General features: G+C 34.4%; 1 protein-coding gene across 3 annotated transcripts in view; it reads right to left on the bottom strand.

Annotated features, from left to right (window-relative positions):
• The window catches only part of CSMD3 (CUB and Sushi multiple domains 3), a 604,683-nt gene that overhangs the window by 130,788 nt on the left and 449,948 nt on the right, over positions 1-23,947 (bottom strand). For all 3 annotated transcript variants that reach the window (XM_005150930.4, XM_005150931.4, XM_031050517.2), the window contains one exon: positions 6,754-6,870. In XM_005150930.4, the coding sequence (XP_005150987.2) occupies positions 6,754-6,870 (117 nt within the window). The remainder of the gene's footprint in view (positions 1-6,753; positions 6,871-23,947) is intronic.

The raw sequence follows: 23,947 nt of genomic DNA, 5'->3' as shown, positions 1-23,947 counted from the left end.
CTGTAACAGCTCTTTTTTCTATCAGGAAAGATTGATTTTATTTAAAAAATACATTGAGTAGCTTGATCTTTAAAAGTCATCCAATGGTGACTTTAGCATTGGCTTCTGCTCACTTGGCAAGCATGTTAAGCACTGAACCAGTGAATGAAATACTCCCCAGCTGTGAGTTTATATATATAAAACCTTTCAGTACTTCCTCTCATAAACCTGGGAGATTTATAGGTAAGTGGAAAGTGATGTGAAATGACCTTCTGCTACTTCTTTTAATTATATAGGCAGCATCTTAATGACACAAACTTGGCCTTGAATTAGAAAAGCAAATCGAGAAGTATAACAGTTATACAAATAATGCTCACTCCTTTTCTCCAAAATGGCTGCAATCTCCAGCTATTTTATGGAGGGCAAGTAGCAACATAGTTCATGTGTACTTCATGATAAAAACCATAATCACTAGCTACCAGGTATCTTCAATATAAAATACATTATTATTATTACTAGCATATTAACATGTGAACTAAATAGTATTACTGCTCGGGTTTTGAACTACAATATAAAATGAAAAAGTCACAAACTTGTTAAAACTTGCAAAATATTCTCAAATTTTTACATCAAAGGTAAAATAATTTCCTAGCTTGAACATGTAACTTAGAGTCATTAATTCTAATTTGTTTTATACCAAACTCTGAAAATATTTATATTTTAGGTAGCACCTTAATGTACATTTATTGTGTATGCTGGAGAAAAAAAAAATACTTCACGCTTGCTTAAAACAAAAGAGAAAAAAACACAGCAAAAATATTTCTAGCATGTATCTATTTCTGCTTTTCACTTTCTCTTTCCAGATGGCAATATAAATCCGTTATGTATTCATTGTGTAGACAGACTATAGGCCATAGCTTCCTTTTCCTGTAAAATATTGAAAGTAATGCAGGCCAGCACCTAAAATTCTTCTTGAGTATGTGATCTAACATTTAAACAAGCAGGTATGTTACTTGATAATACATGCTTAATAATAAGACACAGATTTTGTTTGCCTCCAGAGTTATATTTAAAAGATTAGAGGATGAGGAATCATTAAGTAAAGCCTGAATTTGAATCATCCAAGCTCAAGCCCCTAAATGGTTGCTAACTGAAATGTATCTGAAATTGATAGCTTTACCATATACTCAGAAGATAAGATCATGAAGCTACATATGCTCAGTGTGACTGCTGGATGGATGTAGATAAAACTAGCATCAGTGTTCTCTAATTAATTTAAACCAATGGTAGCTGCCGAACAAATATGAAAAAAGCATAGCATTAAAAAAAAAGAAAAAATAGAGAAAAAAATACTCTGACAATTGTATATGGTGATTGACAATCTCTGGGATGAAAACCATTTCTTTGTCTGCCTGATACCCTTAGCTTACCCAATGATGTCTCAGTTCTGGCCATAAAGTCTGTTACAGGTAACACTGCTGTTTATGTAATTTGCAATGACTGTACAAAATTGCACAAAATGTCTTCCATACACTTTTTAATGCTGAGCTCTCAAAACTCAGTTTTAAGAATTTACTAAATATCATGCTACTGTTTTCATATGCTAGTACAAGATCCATTGAAAATCTTTATTTAAAAGAATGGTGTTAAGAGGAAAAATTACTACAGGGCAACAGAGCTGAAAGAATACCAAGAGGAAAAAAAAGGGGTGTGAAATTCTCATCCTCTATTGATTTTGCTCACACATCAAAAAAAAAATCTTTCTATTGTTAAAAATAAGTATTTGTATGTACATCCTCAGTATTGCATGGTATTCCCTCTGTACTTCAGAAAACTGAGAAAGTATACCACAAAAACTGAAGTACCATAGTCCTAACCAGTTGTCATGCCAAACTATATTGAATGTCATTAAATTTCTGGATTAAGTGATTCAGTTTTTTTTAAATATTTTAATTTTTAAATGAAGAAGTGTCCTGTGATACAGTCAGCTTTTCTGACTTTATGCCAAATTCTTGTAAACACATACAGAAAAAGATGAAAAATTTGTCTTAAAAATATATATAGTTTTGTTCTGTTTTGTTTTTAAATTACCGGGGGGGGGAAGTATTTTTCAAAATGCACAAGTTATTAATGGTCACTTCATGTGGCTTTGAAGTCATTTTCTTTTTGGGAAGGAAAGATGGGTTGACATACTTTTTATAAAATATATAGCACAAGCTGGATCATTGTCCCTTTCTCCTGAAATTAGTGTCATTGAGACTTCATACAGCTGAGCATACAAGCATTTGGAGCAGTCTTTGTGGTTTCACTCAATATTGCTGACAAGTAATCATTATTTGGACATTGCAGTCACACTGACTTAGAAGTCTTTGCTTGTATGAAAAGAGGGTAGAAAAAAGAGTAAGATACCTGTCTATGTTAGCATTTTGATATTTCAGATCATGCTCTATCATCTCTACCTCCTATTCAGCGAACTGTTGGTTAATTCAATAATTGCTTAGTTCATGGATAAAAGTATTAAAGCCAGCTGTTCAGCCAGACATATATACATATATGTGTCAGTCCATATATGTCTGCCAGATTTCTTAAATGAAAATAAGATGTACACAGGAGTGCTGCTGGATCTAAGTTATGAAAAGTAAATGTTTTACTTTAAGGCTGCTATGTATTATCATAAATACAATTTGATTCTTATTACTTTTTGATATGGGGTCATCATTTGATATATTCTGCTACTTATGATCTGTCCTTGCCTATCTTTTCTTTTTTCTTAATGTAAACTGAGTTTGAAATCAAATCAAGCAGCACTGAAATACCTCTAGAGTGACATGGCTTTTAAGCTAACAATTCTAGATGCAATGAGCTGTCTAACACAAAACACATGCTGACAGCATTGTTTGCTCAGTTTGTGCCTACATTGGCAGAATAAAAGTTTACCAGTATCAAGAGTTTCAAAAAATTACTTTTCATTTTTCAAGGATAATAATAATTTTCAAGTAATAATAATAACATACCACCATCATCAAAACCCTGCTCATTGGCTGTTTGTTTTTTCTGTCACTTATTTACAACAGATCCAGGGCTACCGCATAACAGAGAAGTTCAAGAAAAAACTCAAGGAAAAGATGAAAATGGTATATCTTTTTGATAGAAACATGTCTGTTATACAAAGCAGTTATTCAGGAATTAAAGAGAATACTGTTTTTTAACTTCCCTGTTTACAGGAAGGATACTGTGTCTACCTTCATTGCCAAAATTTTAAGAAATCTTGTCCCAGGGTTTCATCTTTGTCATTAAAGTGCTTGTAAATATTATCTCTTATTTTAAATGTATAGCAAATGCACAGTCTCCATGGAAACTAGACATTTTACCAATGACATACGTGATTTTTTAGCTTCTTTGTGAAAAAAAAAGCTCTGATTTAAATTTAATATTTTTGATGGCCTCTCAAAATTTATACTTAATTTTCTGATAGACTAGCCCATAAACGACACTTACATGTCTTAAATGTCTTATGGTACAACTTTTTTGCTCTAAAAAATAACCCATTTCTGAAGCAAGTTGATATGCCATAAATTTTACTGTTAAAATACTAATTTAAATAGAGAGCAGAGTACGCAGAGCAGACCATGCAGAGCAGATCATACACATTGATTCATGTGCAACAGGAAAACAAAATGCTTTCATCACTGAACAATCATTACACCATTTAAAAATATCAGTGGGAGAATGTCAAAGAAGACTAGCCTTCCATGTTTACAGAAGGTTTTGCTTGTGGCATACTGTGTGCTTTTGTGCATCATTTATTTTCTAGCTTAAACCTGGCATGGAATGAAATATTGCAACTATGATTCTGCATGGCAAAATAACAGAACATTGAAAAAAAGTCCACACTGCAATGATTTTTTCACAGAATTTGGGGCTTAAGAACCTGAAAAGCTGTACATGAAATAGCTTTCCTTTTCATCCCATCAAAAATTAATGCAGGCCTATGAGTTCCCTTCTACATACTGAATATGCTATTCCATTTAGCTTTTTTCTTTTTTTTTTAGAGTCTTCTATTATAAAATCTCATCTACTGTACTGGATGTCAAAATAGTTCCTGAAGAGGTTCCATTCGTGAAGTATTTGAATGTTATATTTCACATCGAAAGTTGGAGCGACAGGAAAGATTATGGAAGCATTTTTTTGCTGTTTTCTCTAGGGAAATTACATTAAATTATCTCATGTCAGCAGGTTTGCTGGAGTTCCCTCCATTCTCTAAAAAGTTTGTGTCAACTCTGTTGTGCACATTCCATGACTGTGTCATGATGCACATTAGAAGGTGAATTCAAGATGAAATCTGGTGTTTTTATTCACAAAGGAGAGCATTTTTTGAGATCATCAGTGAGTGATCCCCCCACAATCCATATCAAGCATTGCAAGGAAAGGCTTTTTTCTCAATGCAATGTATTCCTTCTATCAGGACCCAAAATAATGGAGTTACAGGGATTAATTTCCAAAAACTAATCTTAAAAAGAGCTCAGAAATAAAAAATTATGATTATCCTTCCATGTAATTTTACTCGAATAAATTGTGATGAAATAGAGATGAAAGCTATTAGATAAAACACATGCATTACACAAATATTTAACATTTCCAGCAGATAAATAATTATCTTGAGTTTAGAAAGTGCAGGTTAAGTAGTTTGTCAGTATTACTTTGACTTTCTTAATGACTGTTATTGTAATAATCTTAGTAATGACAGATTAGAGAAAGACGATGGGTCAGAAAAAAAACCCATATTAATATAACAAAAAAAAAAGAAAGCACAAACTCCATCATTGTCTAATTCAAACAAATGTTCATATTTTAAAACTTGAGCTTTTGAAAGCAGCTGAAATGGAAATACTTGTTTTGACCTATTTAATTTGTCATGTTATCCTCCTTTTTGAATGTTATACTGTTTTTTACCTTCCTCTTTTTACACACAAGCATTTATCTTTATCAGATATGATATTTAACTTTCAACACAAGCATTCCTGTTTTTTGTATTCACAAAAAGTGAATTAAATACTTCCATGACATATTCTGCAGGTACCTATCATAGCTATCAAAATATGCTGCTTAAATACAAGAATGGGAGTAAAGGTTCACCCAAAGGTAGGACAGGCAAATTGCCTGAGAGAAATGACAGATACTTTATGACAATTATATCCCTAATACATCACTGGTATGACACAGTTAGTAATATCTAAATCATGATCTTTCTTTGTATGAGCATTTTTTCTTTTTTTTTTTTTTTAACTTTGCATAAGCAGTATGAAGGGGTCAAACAGAATTCATCAATACTGTTCTTAACACAGTGTGTAAAGAAAATTAGTATTTGTCAATTTTTCAACTACGCAGAATAGTGGGATATTTTTTCCTATATTCATGTCTTATTTTGGGAATTCTGTCTTTCTTTCCAGAAATGACAAAATTACATTTCCATCCAGAGTGCCAAAGATATGAAGCACAGAGCACTAACATTTTAAATCCTCTCCTGTAGTTAACTTTAATTCCTTAAATGTTGACACCTGTGTCATAAAGCATCAGATATGATGGAAATGGGAGGACATAATTTTTCCAGTTTATCTAAACAAATTAGCTAGGTCAAAAGTGTATGCTTGTAAAAGCTAGAAACAAATCAAGAATTGTCCAAAAGTGTTTAATCTTTTCTGAATGTTCTAGAGGACTAAGTACAGATTCCTATAGCTTAGGAGATAATAGTTTAAAAAATGTATTTGGTAGTAGCCTATGCATCCCTGTGGTACACATAGGAAGAAATTAACTAGATGTCAAGGGAGTTCAGTCATCATGAGTATGGCAGATGGATGCAGAGCAGTTCAAGCATTGTCTTTAATTTGGATAAATTGTTTGCAGAATCAACATGAAGGAAGATTAATATATCCCCATCCCCAGGCACCTGTTATTTGACAAGCAGTGGGTCAGAATAAAGTCCTACTTATCCAAGCATACATCTGAAGCATGGATATTTAAAGAATAAACGATATTCAATATGTGGCATACCACTTACAAATAAGTCAAAGTGAACAACAAACTATCAGCTGTTATTATAGGCATTGTTTAACAGTAAAGTGAAATAAATTAATACATAAATCCAGAGAGATAAAACAGTGCCGTAAAAGCCCTAACTTTACATGGGACAGAAGACATTTTAAAAGGTACATCTGGCCATCAGAAAAAAATGTTAGGATGGGAGTGAAGTTTTGATGGAGGATCTCAGAAGCTACAAAAACCTGACAGATGAATGCTGCTCTACTTTAATTCCTCAGGAAGGACTAAGCCATTGCCTCAGGATGCAGAGAAGCCAAGGACTATGACAGCGATACGAAACAGTTAAGGCGAATGGTCCTTCATCTGCTTAGGCGAACTTACTAGAGCTACACTACACTTTCAAGAACCTTGGCATATGATATTAGGTGAAAAGAAACCTTAACTGGTAACCCTAGTATTTTTGGCTAGCACTACAGCAATATGCTAAGTTTCATGCTGGTTGCCATAATGAGACAAAAATAAATAAACAGTAATTTCAAAAGATAATGGTAAACATAAGAATTTTGAGAAAAAAGTGCATTATAAAAAAAGTCCAAAAGTATAAACAGAAATATCTGTTTTAAAGAGCTTTTTTATACTGGCATATTTTAGTATAAAAGGAATCATACAAATCATGCAGAATTGCTGAAAGTATCCAAGAAACAAAAAGATATGAATGAGACGAGATCTACTTACCAAATTCCTTAGGAACTGTGATAGAATAAACACAGTTGTGACCAACACTATAATTCTTGGGGTAGTTTGGTGATAATACAGTGCCTTCAGAGCCTGTTGACCGGCTTCCACAGGGTGCTAGAAAGTGAAGATAATCAGTTTTGAATAACATACCAGAAAAAAAAAAATCAGCTTAAGGCTGTATGTTGGCATATATTATTACAGTAAATTTTAATGCACTTCTACGCTAGATTAAATTTGTATACCCTGTGAAGTACTAAGTATGCACAACTTTCTCATGTGTCAAAAGAGAATTGATGACACCCTTCGGCACACTAATAAATTCTTAGGCATGCTAACAGATACATAATTCAAAACAACGTACAGAAGTACTGAAATAAGAAAGTTAGGATTACTTCATTGAAAATTATATACCATTTATTCATATTTCATTTATTTAATGCATTATATATATTAAGTTATGGAAAAGCACACAAACATGATGTTTATTCCACCATTTATAGATATAATACTTCAGGTATAATGGCAGATAAATAACAATGCTATTAACTACGACAATGTATATTTCTAAGGTTAACAATAGAAGTTAGATTTGGCATTATTCAGAACTCTCAAGCTATAAACTGTTTTTTCTTATTTTTCTTCATTAGATGTTCAGGTGCATTTAGATGTCATAAGTGTTCAGTGTTTTCCTATGTCTTTTACCTGCTTCTCTGACTCTATTGTCAAGATTATTGCATCTTTTCAGAATATTTCTTCTAAACACCTTGGACCATAAAACATTTTTAAATGAGTTTAATGATAACATGTCTTTCTAACAAATTTATTTCTTCCACTAAGACCTAAGTGACTTTCTGAAATAAGTATTACTCAAATGTTTCATTTGCTATACACCAAAAAACCCTGGGTTTTCTGGTATGCTCTCAAAAGATTACTATCTCTTGAATTACATTCAATAACAAAAAGATGGCTTTCTTACTACTATTTCAGAAGATTTTATCTCATTATTTGCCGTACTAAATACAAGCTATTTATTAGTGTAGCTACAAAACCCATTTTCAGGCAACTTTAAGGTTAATTCACATAAAATGTAGAGTATACCATGAAAAGAACACATCTTTCAATGCAGCAGTTTGACAGCTTGCATACCTGAGACAGGAGCAGATGGTACCCATTGCTCCAATCTGCATATAAAATTTGTAAATGATTTAATGGGCTAGTGTGAAAGTCATGGTATTTGAAATAGGTCAGCAGAAGGATTCTGACTTTTGCCTGTGCACTGTGTGTGTACATGTGGTGGATATGGCATATATAACAGAGATTAGCCTATTGGTCAGGCCCCAGAACAGAACATAGTCTTGGTGATGCTCAGTACAGTTTTGCTGATAGGCGCCAACTCTGGGATATGGAGTAAGCATGAAGACTACCATAAGTACATGGAATATTGTTTTCTATGGCTGAAAGAATAATCTCAGTGACTTCCCTTAATCTACCATCATATCACAAATTCATATCAGAGATACAAGAAATTCATGCTTTCTTATGAAAATGTATTTAGGGAATAAAATAATTGGTACTTTTCGCCAAGAAGCAAGAGTCTTGGCTGAAAGCCTTACACCCAGTGACTTATATGACTTGGGTTATTTCAAAAACACAAACTAGAAATTCTTCATTAACTGAATGTGGTAAGTATTTTTTATAAAAACAGGTCTGCATACAAGCTTATAAGTACTCAAGATGCCTATTCCAGATTTTGATGAAACAGAAGGGAATATGTAAAATTTAAGCAATAACAGCACCAAAACTAGAGAAGCAATATTGCCAATAAACTTATTAATTCTCCCTAATCCCATTCCCTTTTTTACAGCTTGTGAGTTGAATAAGTTATTTACTGTAATAAAGAACAATAACACTGTCCCACTCCAGCACTCATATAATTTTTATACTTCCCTAATCAGAAGATATAAAATAATGTTCGAATTCGGGGTAAAATTAGGATTTCACTGAAGCCAGTGCCACTGACACCAAAAGGGAGTGAATTTCACCCTTAATTTTTAATAAAACTTGTAGCTATAGCACACAATAGCAATACTTACATTAACAGTTACCTATTTATTTCTTAGCATGTGGTGGACCATTACATATAAAGTCCAGACTTTCTACATCCTTATTCTTTTTTATTCCTACATGTCATGCAGTTAAGCAAGGATTGTGTGATTTTACAAAACCACTACTATTTTACATCAGAACAAAATTAAAAAAAAAAAAACAAATTTCTTGTAAACATACATTTTTCCATAAATTCAATTAACATGCATAATTTTTCAAACAAAAAACAAATGTACTGCAGGTTATACGAGTTTTTATTCACTTCAGTGCAATGTCTTACACTATAGATTACTGATATTAATAGTTCTGTGTCTCAAGTGATTTTTGAGTTCTATATTTACAAAATATGTAACACTGTTTATGTTGTATTGCCTTTGTAACACTGTATAATACCATAACATACTGTCATATCAAAGTGATGCTACCAAAACATTTTTTAAAGCTATGAAAACATAGAAACTAAATATGTTTGTGTAGTACACAAGAATTTAAGGAAACTACTACATTTTCAAAGTGTCCTTGATTTCTCGGAAGTAGAATTATTATTTAACTATATAAATGTCTAGCCAAAATATTTGAAAATATTTGAAAGGTGGTATTTTCACAGGTGGTGGGGAAAAAAATATCACGCAAAATAATGTCATTGACAAAGGCACATAGATTTCCAGAAGCGATTAAACCCGGCAATTTTTGCAAATGAGAGAAAAAAAATAGAAAATACAATTTGGTACCAACAATAATCTGTGAGTTCTCATTAATACTGAAGTCTGATTAAAACAATTTCAATGTCTATAGAAAACAGACATAATGCCATTTTCTTTTTATAATTTATATTAATTAAAATGCCTATACGACACATCGTCTGAAACACCTAAACATTTTTTCCGCACACTGAATCCCGTGAAAGCAGCACACATCTGCACTGGTCATATAGTGGGCCCATTATCTGGTCACATAAGAGGACAAGAGACATGGTACAAGGCTGGAAGCAGAATTTCCAGCAGGGCTGCCCTGGGTGCAAAGTCTCTCAACAGAATTGCCTACAGCCTATGTGTGTGCTCAGTACAGTCTGGACTTAGGGGTGAACTATTTGTCACTCTGACACATGTAAAGTTCAATTTGCAGCAACATTAAAATGTATGTATTAAGAATTTAGTAGTTTATTCCTTCACTTGGTATTCTCATTGACTTTTTCATTCCTCCCTTTCTTGGTTTACCTATCCCCTTATGGTCTTTCCCATTGTTTTCCAACTGCTGCTGTAATGACTGTCCTCACAAGAATTCACATTCCTGGGGCTCAAAAACAGATAGTATAAAGACAGTTGAATCAAGATGTAAGCACACAGTTGACTTTTGTAATCTAAGAAAATATTTTAACTTCATAGATCATTAGGTGGCAAAGCATTTAGTTCTTATAGGAGTAATACTGTTCTCCAAGACTTTTTATTTTGCTATAAAGCAGCAAGACTGTCCTACACTCCTTCCCGAAAGTGTCAGAAAGGAGAAAGAGGCTTATTTGATATTTTAATAAATCCATCTTGCTCACTGACTATATTTCCTTTCTTACCTTTTGAGAAATGCTTACTTTAAATAACACAAGCTTCAGGAATGGGAGAGTCAACCTTGTCCATCACTAAACATTACTATTCAGAAATTGAAGATGGATCCAGGGATGTGATACTATAGCTACAGTGAATTAAAAATATTAATTTAATACAAAAATAAAACATATTTTCACTGCTGGTATGGAATCATTTGGCTGGATACAATTATTCCACTAATAGAATTTTACTCATTTACTTTCACTTATGCTTATTTCAGCTATGTAGGTCTCACTGCCTTTGAATAATTTTTACAGATTCATTTAATTTTCAAATAACTAGTTAAATGTTACAAACTGAAAGGCTGTAAAAATCAACATGTCATTATTATGCTGCTCATTGAAAGATATACTTACAGTAAGAATTCTAACAGACACATCACACATACAAATGTAAACTGTTATTTAACACAAAAAAGGCAACAAATGCTGAGCACCATTTCTCTAGGAATGAAAAAAATGCTAGAGAATAAAACACACCAACAAACCAATGAACAACAAGAAAAAATTTTCAAATGGCAAATTATATTGTCTGATGTAATTCTCTGATAGTATTCCAGTAGTTTAATAATGTTTGCTTAGGTACTGAAATACTGTATCACTTTATTTCTTCTTTAGTTTATTTTCTGACATATACAAATACTATTCAGTATGCTGTCCTTGTCCTGCCTTCCAGGACCCACAATGGAACACTAATGGGAGAGAAAGGGACTTGACTGTGGTAAGAATGTGATAAGAATCAGTGTGGTGATGCACTGCTCACTGTTTCCTTGAAACATTATTAAGCATTAGTGTGAAAAGCTCCTTTTCTCTGTGTGCTGAATTTTCTGTAATGGTATCTTGTCTTACAAAATAGCCCTTGAAAAAGCCCTATTGTAACAAAGAAGTATCATCCACTCTGTATCTTAAATCGGTAAGCTTTTTTATCAGGAAGATTACCCATCTTGATCATTGGTATTCATGCACCTTTGTCAAATTCTACCTCTTTATGGCAATGTTTTAGTAAATAGAGAATACATTATAAAATGCATTACCATCAGCAGTGATACCTTTACTCACATTTCAGCATATGCTAGCTGTAAAAGAAATATAGATGATCACTGCACAGAGGCAAAATCACAGCAGAACCACATATTTTTGTAATCTACAACCAACTACCAACTATAAAGTAAAATTTTCTATAACTACAGCAAAACAGTGCCACGTTAAAAGCCCCTGCCATATGCTTATTGCTCATGTGTTTTCCACCATGCCTTTGCAGTTTAATTTTAAAAAAGAGCCATATGAAAAATTTCAGGAAAAGAACTGTTAAGAATGGACTATGTATGTATGAGAATCAATCTCAAATCTCTTCATCTTTTGAAGAGTTGAGTATTTTTCCTACCAAATAATTTTTCCGCAGCTTGAAGCTTTTAATTCCTATTACTGCATTCAGATTAAATACTTTCTACGTCCTAAAGATGATATCCAATTGAATTTAATTGCAATTGCAGATTTAAGTGCCATATATTGTGCCATCCATTTATAAGCAGCATTTCTCAGTGGAATCAGTGAGGAATATGAATGAATATTATAATATTCATATATATTAATATATGAATATAAGAAATGAAGGGCACAGTATAGGTTTATGTCACTTATGAACTTGATTACACAGCTACAAATACAACAAAAAATGAAGAATAATAGTGTATAAATCTGCAAAATGAGTTGAAAATAAACCTTGAAGAACTGATAATACTGACTTTTTATCTAATGGGCCACTGTTTCATAAATCCAGACTAGGATACCTACTATTCAGTTGGTCTAAATGAGTAGTTTAAGCAAAAGTAATTTGGTGACATGATGTATGCTTTTAGAATTTAATATATTGTCATGGTTTAACCACAGACAGCTACTAAGCAACATACAGCTGCTCATCCATTCTCCAACCCTCCCCCCCCCCCCCCAGCAGGCTCGAAGGAAGAGAATTGGAAGAGTACAAGTGCAAAAACGTGTGGGTTGAGATAAAAAACAGTTTAATAAGAAGAAGGAAAGAAAAAAGAAAAAGGGAAAAGGAAATATAAAAGGGAAAGGGAAAGAAATTGTAATGAATAGGAAAATAATATCGAGACAGAAATAAAACCCAAGAGAGACAAGTGACGCAAACGACAACAATTGCTCACCTCCCACAAACGGATGTCCAGCCAGTCCCTGAGCAGTGCTCTCCCAGCCCCCTCAGCTAACCTTCCCCAAAGTTTGTTAGTGAGCATGATGTTATATGGTATGGAGTATCCCTTGGGTAAGTCGGGATCAGCTCTCCTGGCTATGTCTCCTCCCAGTTTGTTGTGCACCCTCAGCCTACCCACTGGTGGGACAGGGTGAGGAGCAGAAAAGGCCTTGACTCTGTGTAAAGACTTCTCTCAGCAGTGACTATAACATCCCTGTGTAATCAACATGCTTTTCAGCACAAAGCCAAAACACAGTTCCACACTAGCTAATATGGAGAAAATTAACTCTACCCCAGCCCAAACCAGCAGGTATATTAAACAATCACGTTTTTCCTAGTCTGATAAAATTGAATGTCACTCTATTTAGCTTTTTTAAGCCAAATGATGAGATTTTCAGTTGTAGTGATTTCTTGTAGTGCTTAAGTCAAGACTAATATACAGAGAGCAAGAAAACAAATACAGTAACTGATAAATCACCACTGAGAAATAAAATAATTTTTTAAAAGCCTGCAAAGGAAATCTTAACACATAAATATAGTAGAAAAAATTTTCTAAACTTCCAAATGACAGATAATTTTATTGTGGATATCAGTGTGCAAATTAGAACGTGATGAAACACCTAAAATTGTTTTGACAATACACTGCATATGGAAAAGACAATCTGACATAGAAATGCATGTTTTAGTTGCTCTTTGCAAATACATTAGAAATAAAAAGACATCAACAAATACACAGAGAGAGTACACCGTCATACACCTGGAAAGCAGTACCAAAGAAAGCAGTATCATAAAGAATATGAAAGCTACTGTCATTATTTTCAGTCTTCATGACACAGTTTATTTATGACAATCAAAATTGATTTAAAAAATGAGAGAGAAGCTCATGCCAACATATGCTAATAGCATTTGAAAGTGGTTTGTTAAAACAGAGGACAACAGAAGCTGGTAAAATCCCCTCAGGAATTCAGAAACTTATCAAAGCAGGGCCTAAATCATTAACAGAAACTGGAGAAATGAAGACACTATTAAAAAAAGAAAACCAAACCAAACCAACCAACCAACAAAAAAAAAAAAAAACAAAAAACAAACAACAACAAAAAAAACCCACAACAAACAACCCAACAGTGAAATTCAAAGTTGCAACTAAAAAAATACTATTATTTCCAAATGTAGAAATAGAAAATCAAAAGCAACTCTAAGCTAGGCTTGCATGTATGAGACACAGAAGGTAATATTTCTGCTTCATCCAAGAGCAGTAAAATGTCAGCAGGAACATCACATCAAGTTTTTGGCATTCAAAAAAGACCAAAAAAAATTTTTTTTTTTTTTAAAGTATTCTATTGTGATCTAGTAGGAAATTTTGAACTAATTGCTTTTGTTTTGTCTCTGAAGTAATTGCTTTAGTTTGTCTCCAAGCAACAGCAAAGAATAAGGCTATGGGCAGCCTAGTCGCTTTTTGAATATGCAGTAGATTGAGATAAAGATTAAAGAAATTAATTTTTCCCTTCCTCCAGAAATGGCAGGATAAAAATTAACTGTCAACAATTTTGGTAAAATCAATTAATTTTAGTTATTCTCAGAACTACTTTGGGAAGTCTTTTTGGTTTTGTTTTTTGTTTTTTCTTGTGATTCCTGGAAGAACAAAACATAAATATCTGTCAATATGGGTTAAGTATATCCAAGCAGACAACAGCAAGTACTTCACCTTCTTATAATTGGTTATATATCTAACCATATTAATTAATTGTAGCACGAGAAAGAGGTACATTCGATTTTCTTGGTGTGGGCAATGTTAAAACCAAAAGCAAAACTTTTATAACAGCCTGCTTTATTCTTTTCTAGAAGAAGAAGGATAATATATCATGTTGAAAGGTAAAAGTCAGAAAGAAAATAATGTTATGAATAAAGAATTGCAAAATGGGAGAACTCCTAAAAGGCAATTCTTCCACAATTTAAAAAACATAATAAATTTTAATTACAAAAAAAAAACCAAAAACAAACAAAAAAACACACCAGAAACCAAACCAAAAAAAAAACACCTGGAAGTTTTCTGAAAGATGTTTGCTCAAGAAAATATGCCATATAAGGAAAGAACCAAGAAAGTGAAGATTTGTGCGGCTCAGCAGAGAAAGATAATTTGACATGTTTTAAGAAGGATATTTCAAAAGGATAGCTTTCTTTTCAATAAAAGAGCAAACAAAAATTTAGCAGAAGCTAAAGCTAACTTTCATCTTACGCTTTTATTTTATTTATATAGATATAAAATGCAATTAATCACACAATTATTTCTATGTAAACTTATTTAACCATTCATCAACTTTTACCACCAAAACCAACAAAATTCAAATCCAAATAACTTTTCTTTCTTCAGTTTCCTTTCCTTGAAATCTTTAAAACAAAATTAAATGTCTTCCTGAAGGTATGAGGAGTACCTCACTTTAAACAGCTGAAGATGAGAAATCTTTTTACATTCAGGGGAAAAAAACGTGAAGGAGAATTGGTTTAGCCTAACTTTAGAAACGTTTGGTCTCAGTTTAATGATTAATAAATTTCAATTATATTCCTTTTATCCTTAAGAACTCTGATGCATACAGTTTTAAAAAGTTCTAAATAGCTTTCTTTGACACTGAAATTATGTGTTGCTTAAAATTAGTTTACCAAATTTACCCATTTTAGCCAAAGTGTATGTAAAGGGAAATGAATTTTCTGATATGAAATGAGATGCAGCAGAAGGTCAAATCCTACATCATTTTCTGCTGTGGAATGTGATCACAGATGAGGCCTCCTTCATAATATTGGCTGTTACCCAAAACAGCAAAAATATCACCTATTTGCAAAATTACTGCCTTCTTATTGATTTTTCTTGCATTTTTGTGAACAAATACAATTAGCTGAAATTAAACATATTTCTCTTCTGTCCTGGCTGACTTAAACAATGTCTATTTTAGTTCAGCAGTAGAGTGTGGAAGCATAAAAGCAAAATCCTGTGCTCCTATTTGAATTGTCAAAGTACTAAAGAGAAAATTAAAGAAAATATGTAAATTGAGATTCCTACTTTTCACAACCTAAAAGCTTATTCCGTATAAAGTTTCCATTTCTAAAGGTCAGGGTGAAGCTACACATCTGGAATTATTTATTATCAAAGCCTTTGGCATTTAGATGTCAAAATATCTACTAATTAAGCATAATCAGACAGCAAATACATGCATTTATTGTATTACTAATTTACTGGTAAAACTAAAAAAAAAGTAACCTGATTGAAATCAGGATGAAATTAAGTGTCTTGTTAAATCCCTGTTTAAAAGATGCACTAGCGAATTTCGAACATAATATAGCCAAATTGCAGACAATTTTTAATTCTTCATTTTTCTACTAGCAGTGCGACAAACAGTTTTCTGTAAGAAAAATAATTCAACAGCTAGTGGTGGTATAAACTAATTCCCAGTGTCTAGACTCTTTAGTGATGTTTAATGTACAAATTTTTTCTTCTTGAAGGAAATGTATGTGGCTCGTGAAGGCCTCCCTGAGTGATCACATTGCCTTTCTGCAATAGGCAAAGTCACTTCTCAGAATAAGAGACAGAATGGTGTGTTGTCTCCACTCCTTCATGTTTCTCACTGCACAAGAGATCTCTGCATCAAGTTGATAAATGCACTAGAACTCTATGAAATAAATTTCCAGGAGTCTGGCTCACTTCAGATGCACTTGCTGAACAAGACTGTGATTCGTCCATTTAACTAATGTTTTATTTTTCTCTTTGCCAATAAAATGGAGTTAAAGCGGCAGGCTCTGAGAATGGAGCCTCTAATAAAAGGAAATGTTGTCTAACAGATTATGTGCTAGAATAAAATTCTTTGCAGTGAAACAGTCTCTGCTCATAACAAATGGAGGTTCAACAGGTCTTTGAAGTCAGCCTGTGCCTCAGCACAGGTTCATTAGTTTGAAAGAGCACACAAAGTTATAGCTTTCACAGTAACTGAAAATCAGTAACTAAATACAAAATTTAAAATGCTTTTCAAGACAACTACCTACAGCAAAGCTTTGACATGGTATTTAAGGAACTTCTTAAGGAAAACAAACAATCAATATGATTTATCTACCAACATAATAAATGAATAAAAAAATAAGAGAAAATAATATTGGCAGTAATAGCTTTCTGGGGGAAACTGTTTCAGAGTCTTTCAAGTCTATTTAGACAGCACAAGGAAAAGAGCATTACATGACAGATGTGTAGAAGTAAAAATAAATCAGAGATTAACAAAGCTTAACACATTTTTAGCTGTAACAGTAGAGTTGAAACATTGACTCATGAGAAAGTATGAATGAAAAATGTGCAAAGCTCTACAGATCTCTTCACAAGAAATAATCATTCCTTCCTTAAAAAAACCCCAAACAATAAAAGGAAAAACCTCAAACAATACACAATCTGTAAGTACAATCATATTCACATTAGAAGCAAACAAAAATAACTCATGCCAAAAAGTGTGGAACAGGAACCAACTCTTGAAACACAGGAAATAAAAACAGGGTAAGAAGCAACTGTTAACAGTAAAATAAACAATAATAAAAAAAACTGGTTCATGGAATGAACATATATGAGCACAAGGATCCATTGAAAATACATAAAAAAATAAATACAGGATTGGCCTTTAAAACAAGTAAACAGATAAAAAACAAATAGAATAGTCACTGATCTAATTTGCACTGCTTTTGCTATACCTGGTGCAAATGGTTTCTGTAAAAGCCAGTTACATTACTCTGACATTACCTGTAATATCTCTACTTGATTTTGAATTACAGTGTGGCATGTCAGCACTCATCAAGACATTTCAAGCACCAGTTACAGATTTACAGGAGACAAGAACTGCCATTGCAGAATTTCACCAGTGTTAAAACCTCAAACTCCTGCTTCTTGACTAAGTAATATTGATGCATATTGTTTATCTCTTTTATGTCTAACTACATTCTGATTATACTGTAATTCTTTCTAACTCTTTAATGATTGATTATACTTAAAGCAAGATTAAAACAATTGCATTTCTACATTCTAATATTCTTTGCGTATCCATGGCAAGTCAAGCTTTGGGTACACATAAGGAAAGCAAATGTCTAGGACAGCATATAATTAGGAAGGAGAGGAAGGAAAAGAAATATATGAAAAAGAGGGAGATCATGGTTTAAAGTGACAGAGTCATGACAGTTTATGTTACAAGTGTGTAGGGTGACACGATTTTCATGATACTCCAAAGAACACCTTTCTTTCAGAGCAGATTTTGTCAATAGCAGCAACATGATCTTCTAAGTGTGAACACACATTAAGGTGGACATCCTGTCTTATGTCATGTCTGATATGTCCATAAATATTGTTAAGAAAAATTTTTGTACATCTTCAAACAATTTCTGGACTATCTAAAATCTTGTTTTAGTTAACCTACCTTTTGATTTCCTTAACATTCCTCCTGATTCTTTTTATTTTAATATAAAATGAATTAGTATGTTACATTTGCGATGAGCTGTACTGGTTAGAAATTATTAAAAGATTTAGAAAGGAACTATTTACTTTTGAGCCCTGCTCAACCTAATATTTGGGGCTTTTTTCTAGTTTAAGAAAGAGTCATTAAAGGTAACATGATTTTTGTCCTGAGTGGTGACTAGTTGCTTTTGGCTTCACAACTGCAACATCATTCTAAATTCAGTTGAGGTGCTAGGTTGAAATGCAGGGCAATACATGTTTTACCTATATGAAGCAAAAGTTAGAAACTCACTATCCTGTTTAGAGTAATAACTTAATAGTTTGAGCATATATTGCGTTAACAGCCTTCAATTCTGATTATGTCTATGCCTAGTTTATGGAAGTTGAACTGTCCACAATTAAATATTTAGCTACAAGTTGCTTTTTCAAATCTGTCAAAACCAAGTACTGAAATAAGTATCTACTTTCTGAAGAAGAGGAATCATACCAGCCTTTTTTTTTTTTTTTTTTGCTGTTATTTTTAACGGTCTTTGAATTATGTTAATTGCAGAACGTCCCAATCCCTTGGGATGACATACTACAAAAACAAAGCAAGGTTGTTGGTTTTAGTGTGTCAAAGACCTTTCCACAGTCTTCACTTGCATCACTAGGACTCCCTCGTGATCAGCAATCCAGAGAATCTTGTTTGTTGCATTTCAGATCACCAAGCTGAAGAAGGCATAAGCTACAGATCTGCCTCTTGGTAATAGAAAGATAGATTTAAGGAGCTTTTCAGTCAGCATTTCTCAGCAATCTAAGATTGTTTTATTTCCTTGTAATACAGATAATATTTGAGAATCTCACTTTTATTTTTCCTTGAAGTCTGGGCTCCGAAAAACAAACTCTTCTATATCTGAAGGAAAGAAGGAGATACTATTTTTGCATTATGTTTATTTGTTCTAGTGTCAACAGGGACACATCAGAACATGTCTCATGAGCTACTATGCTCTACGAGGAAAAGAAAATCCTCAAATATAATCCTGCTAGAATTTTAGTAATCTGTGAAGAACTATCCACAATGATTTCAAGGTAATCCACCTTTGTGGATTTGACTCTGGATTTGAATATGCAGTATAACTCTGTAATATCTGTGAAATATATTTATTTCAATTTTAATTCAATTTATGTGAAGCTGTATTAGACGGCACAATTCTCAACATAAATACATATGGGTTCTTTATGATAACCTTCTTTTATTATATTTTTTTCAATAATATAAAACCCACTACCACACCAACAACTTTTAATTCTTACTTTAATAATAAGTATTAATCCTACACATTGTATTACATTTCCCTTAAAAGACAATCTTTCTTCATGGAAGTCAGTCAAAACTTCACAAAAATTCAATTATATGGTATCAACTGTTCTTAATTTCATTCATATGCTTGCTGAGTTTTCAGACTTATCAATAAGTTCCACTGATTTTTCTTCAACATGTTTAACTATGCATTTCCTAGTTCTGTTTTTTTATATAGTATTTACCATTTTTTTAACTGTGGAAATTGATCAGTTGCTCATCATGGAAGATTTTTGACATGTTCATCACCTCCCATTATTTTGATAGAAAGGCTAACTTAACCTTAAGGTCAACATTTATACTTCAAGCACTCCATATCTACAATCCTTCATAACTACACTGAAAAGACTGTCACACTTCAGCAGCTTGCTATGGTTCTGTTTATTGATTTTCTTCAACATCTCTTCTATAACTGCTTCCATTTTGACACAGTTCTGTAGAGCTAAAGGAATGGTTCTAACGCTGAACCTCTCTGGTTACCTCAATAATATAACAAACATATAACACAACATACAACACATACACAACATACAACATATAACATAACATATCATATATATATAGTTACTCACTGTCAAAACAATAGAAAAATTGTGGAGACAGTGTTCTTACAGGAGAATGAATATTTGGTACATAAGCTCTGAATAACTCTGAAAGATACAGCAAGGCCATGGGAAGCCTGAGGAAGCTTAAGCAAGCAAGATAAGAAGAGGCTGGATTTCACTGTGGACTGCTGGCAAGCGTTCGAGGTCAAGTTCTCACACCTGTGCTTAACCAATTATATGTTAGTCACTAAGGGTCTTCAAGACAAGTATCCAATCATGATATGCCAAATTGCTGTAGGTGTGTGTAAGCAATAGTATATAAGGAGTTAATGCTTTGCACTAAATGGTTTTTGTCTGATCATATTGATCTCTGACTGAGTCCATTCCGCGGCAAATGGCGCCCGAACAGGGACCCTCTATAAGTTCACATTGAAATGGAAGAGGGTGTGAATCGCAGTGCTGTGAAGAAATCGGCTGGAATCAATCTGGCTGGACCAAGATCAGGAGGCAGAAGCCTCGGAGGTGAAATCCTCGGATCGGAGCCTTGTGAGCTCGAAAGACACTTCACAGTGCAAATAAAGTGAGCAGCTGGATGGTTGGAAGGGAGCTTAAGGATGGGAAACCAGTTAAGTAAAGAAGAAGAAGTAATGCTTAAGCTCTTCCAACATATCCTCTCTGTGAGAGGGACAGACTGTGATGAAGCTATGCTAAAAAGATTGTTGCTCTGGAGTAACGAGGAGTTAATTGTGGGAGTTGGCGCAGCTTTTAATCTCAAGACTTGGGGAAAAATTGCTAAGGAAAAAGCCTCCATTTTATGGATGTTTTCAGTCCTTCTTAAGGTTAAGGGAGAAACATTTAAAGAGACAGACTTAAAGTTAATGTTGAAATGGTTGAAGACTCATTACCCAGAGATTTATGAGTCTGCCAGATCTGAGATATCTCCATGGAATGGGTAGGAATTAAACTGTGGAATGCAGCCACAAAAGGCAATGAGGCAATGATGCTGTGAAAAGTTTGTTAGTCATCTGGTGAACTGTTTAGACTTAGCGAACTGTTAGAGTCAAAAAATGAGATCATGGAGACCACCGCCCCCCCCCCCCCCCCCCTCCCCAAACCTCCGCCGGTTGTGAAGACTGAGGATGGGGATGAAGATGATCCTTTCGACCCAGGCCCTATTGACCTCGACAAGGAGCCTGTGCACGTTTATCAGTTTGCTGTTGCTGATCCTGAGATTCTGACGACTGATAAGTCTGACCTGGATAGTCCTTTTGACCTGGAGACTATTCATCTGGAAAAGAAGCCTGATTTATATCCCCCAGATCCTCATGATAAATGGGCAGCTGTAAAGGGAGAAGTGAGACAGGTGGGGGATGCAGATGTATTGCACGGTTTCCCATAGTGTGTGTGTTGGATGGGGGTGTGTGTGCTGGTGTGTGTGCTTCCCACGTGAGATGGGAAGGTCTCTTGTATGCTCTTATCAGGGGTATCGGGCAGAATGTGTCAGACCGTGTACTTGGGACCCCATATACAACTCCTTTGATACAGTCTCTGTGATACTCGTACTAGAAATTGGTAAATATAAGTATGTCTGTGTTTCTATCAACCCTTGGAAACCTTTATAAATATGGCTTGTCATTTCTTCCGATGTAGGCTGGCCATCTGTGTCGGAATGAGTGTGCATTTTGGTCAGTATAAAAGCCCAAGCCTCATGCGATGTGAGGGAGGCAGAGCCTGTGCGGGGATGCCCGCTAAGGTTGAGCCTGCCACCTCGCACTGCAATGATGCTTCTTGGAGTTGGTTTCCTGATAGTCTTCACAAGGTCCTTGTGCCATGTTCTGTATTTGGGACCATGTCGTGGGAGCAATGATTGTCTGGATTTTGTGTTTCAAATACTGTAGTTGTGTGGAGTATGCTTGTGGGATCCCATACATGTGTGTGTGTGTGTTTGTGATGAGGGCAGATGGTGTTCTGTATATTTTTTGTTGTCAGGTTCATGTAAAAGTTTTTAACGGGTAGAAGTTTAACATTTGAGGCAAGAAAGGGTTAATGCAAAAGTGCAGTTGCCGAGCAGGCAGGCATTTATAGCGAATAGGCCAGCGGTTGTAGCTGTACAAAGCAGGGTGAGCGACTCTGGAAGGAAAAAAAAAAAAAAAAAAGAGTGAGAAGTTCATTGGAACTTCTGGGATCAGTTGATGGGCTGAACCTGCCTTGTCCCCATAGGGACACCTATTGGGTAAGAATTTTATGCATGCTAAATAATTAACTCATTCTAGCTGTTATTAGTGACTGTAGTTTTGTTGTGTATTGCTTCAAGCTTGTTTTCCAGCCAGTGTACCATCAACAGCACTTAAGGGATTTGATTTAGTGACGCTGTCAATGTGGGTCCCTGAATAGGTTAGTTGAATCACTATCCGATACAGTGGGCTGTCCAGTACGGTTCCCACAATGGGATGCAGACAGGCTGGTCGGACACAAGGGTCTCAGCTTTCTTGAGACACTGACAGGCTGATCAAATAAAAAGAGTTCAAGGAAACCCCCCTTATAATGTTACAATGTGGTCTGAGCCATAGGGGTTAGGAAGTATTGCTTTTGATTCTGCATGTGTGACAGAAAGAAAAAAAAAAAAGAGAAGGATAATGATGGAGCAAACTCCTTCACTGTTAAAAATGTGCAGTTTACTTCTGCAGCTGTTTCACATTCCTTTTGCATCAGAATGCTTCTGCTTTAAGGAATCACTTTAACCTGTCTATTTCTCAACAACTGATAATCCAGAGGAAGGGGTATATTTCTGTCCTCCTACCTACAGGTCCACAGCGGCTGCCTGCAAAGTTTGTCAAGCCTTGCCATGAGTGGGACAGATGAGTCGAAGAACTTGATGCACCAGCTACAGGAGCTGACCATGAATACCCCAAACAAAATGAGGTAGAGGAAGAGAAAAATAAATGATTGCAAAACATCACTTGGGGGCAACTGAAAAGTAATAGGTTGAAGATATGCATGCTTGTAAAGTAGCTATTATTAGAGGTTGTGATTTTGCGTATAAAACCACCTGTAATTACTAGCCAGTTGCTAGTAAGAAACAGGACCATAATGACTGCCAGCGAAATGTATAAAGCCCCAGAACTCAACAACATAAAGTAACATCAATGACAGAAATCTTTGTACTGTCCGTTCTATTATGTGTGACCATGGGTAATGGACAAGTTCACTGGTCACATCTGTTAAATGCCAAATATTCCAACCTGTTACATGGTGTGTAGGATTCACTGGTATGCCACATGTTATAAAGGTTCAAGTGACTTCAAATCAGACTAATCTTAATGAAATAATGTTGCCTAGAGTAGTGGGTGGTTATATTACAGAAGTCAAGCAGTGATAGAGCAGACACATCAAATTGTAAAAAACTTTTAGTAAAACTAAAAAGGAGGAGATGTGGAGACAGTGTTCTCAGAGGAGAATGAATATTTGGTACATAAGCTCTGAATAACTGAAAGATACAGCAAGGCCATGGGAAGCCTGAGGAAGCTTAAGCAAGCAAGATAAGAAGAGGCTGGATTTCACTGAGTGATGAGAACTGTGGACTGCTGGCAAGCGTTCGAGGTCAAGTTCTCACACCTGTGCTTAACCAATTATATGTTAGTCACTAAGGGTCTTCAAGACAAGTATCCAATCATGATATGCCAAATTGCTGTAGGTGTGTGTAAGCAATAGTATATAAGGAGTTAATGCTTTGCAATAAATGGCTTTTTGTCTGACCATATTGATATCAGACTGAGTCCATTCCACTGCAAAAAATAGAAAATGAAGTGCAGTAAAACAGGGAAGAAAATTAAACTTTTAAAATTCAGAGCAACAAAGCTTCTGTGGTAGCTGGGAGTACACAAAAGTGTGTTAGACTTGTGAATCATTATATTAACTT

Source organism: Melopsittacus undulatus, chromosome 1 (genome assembly GCF_012275295.1).
Source record: "Melopsittacus undulatus isolate bMelUnd1 chromosome 1, bMelUnd1.mat.Z, whole genome shotgun sequence".
Lineage (NCBI taxonomy): Eukaryota > Metazoa > Chordata > Aves > Psittaciformes > Psittaculidae > Melopsittacus > Melopsittacus undulatus.
The sequence above is the reverse complement of the archived record's forward strand: the minus strand, read 5'-3'. Positions and strand labels throughout refer to the sequence as shown.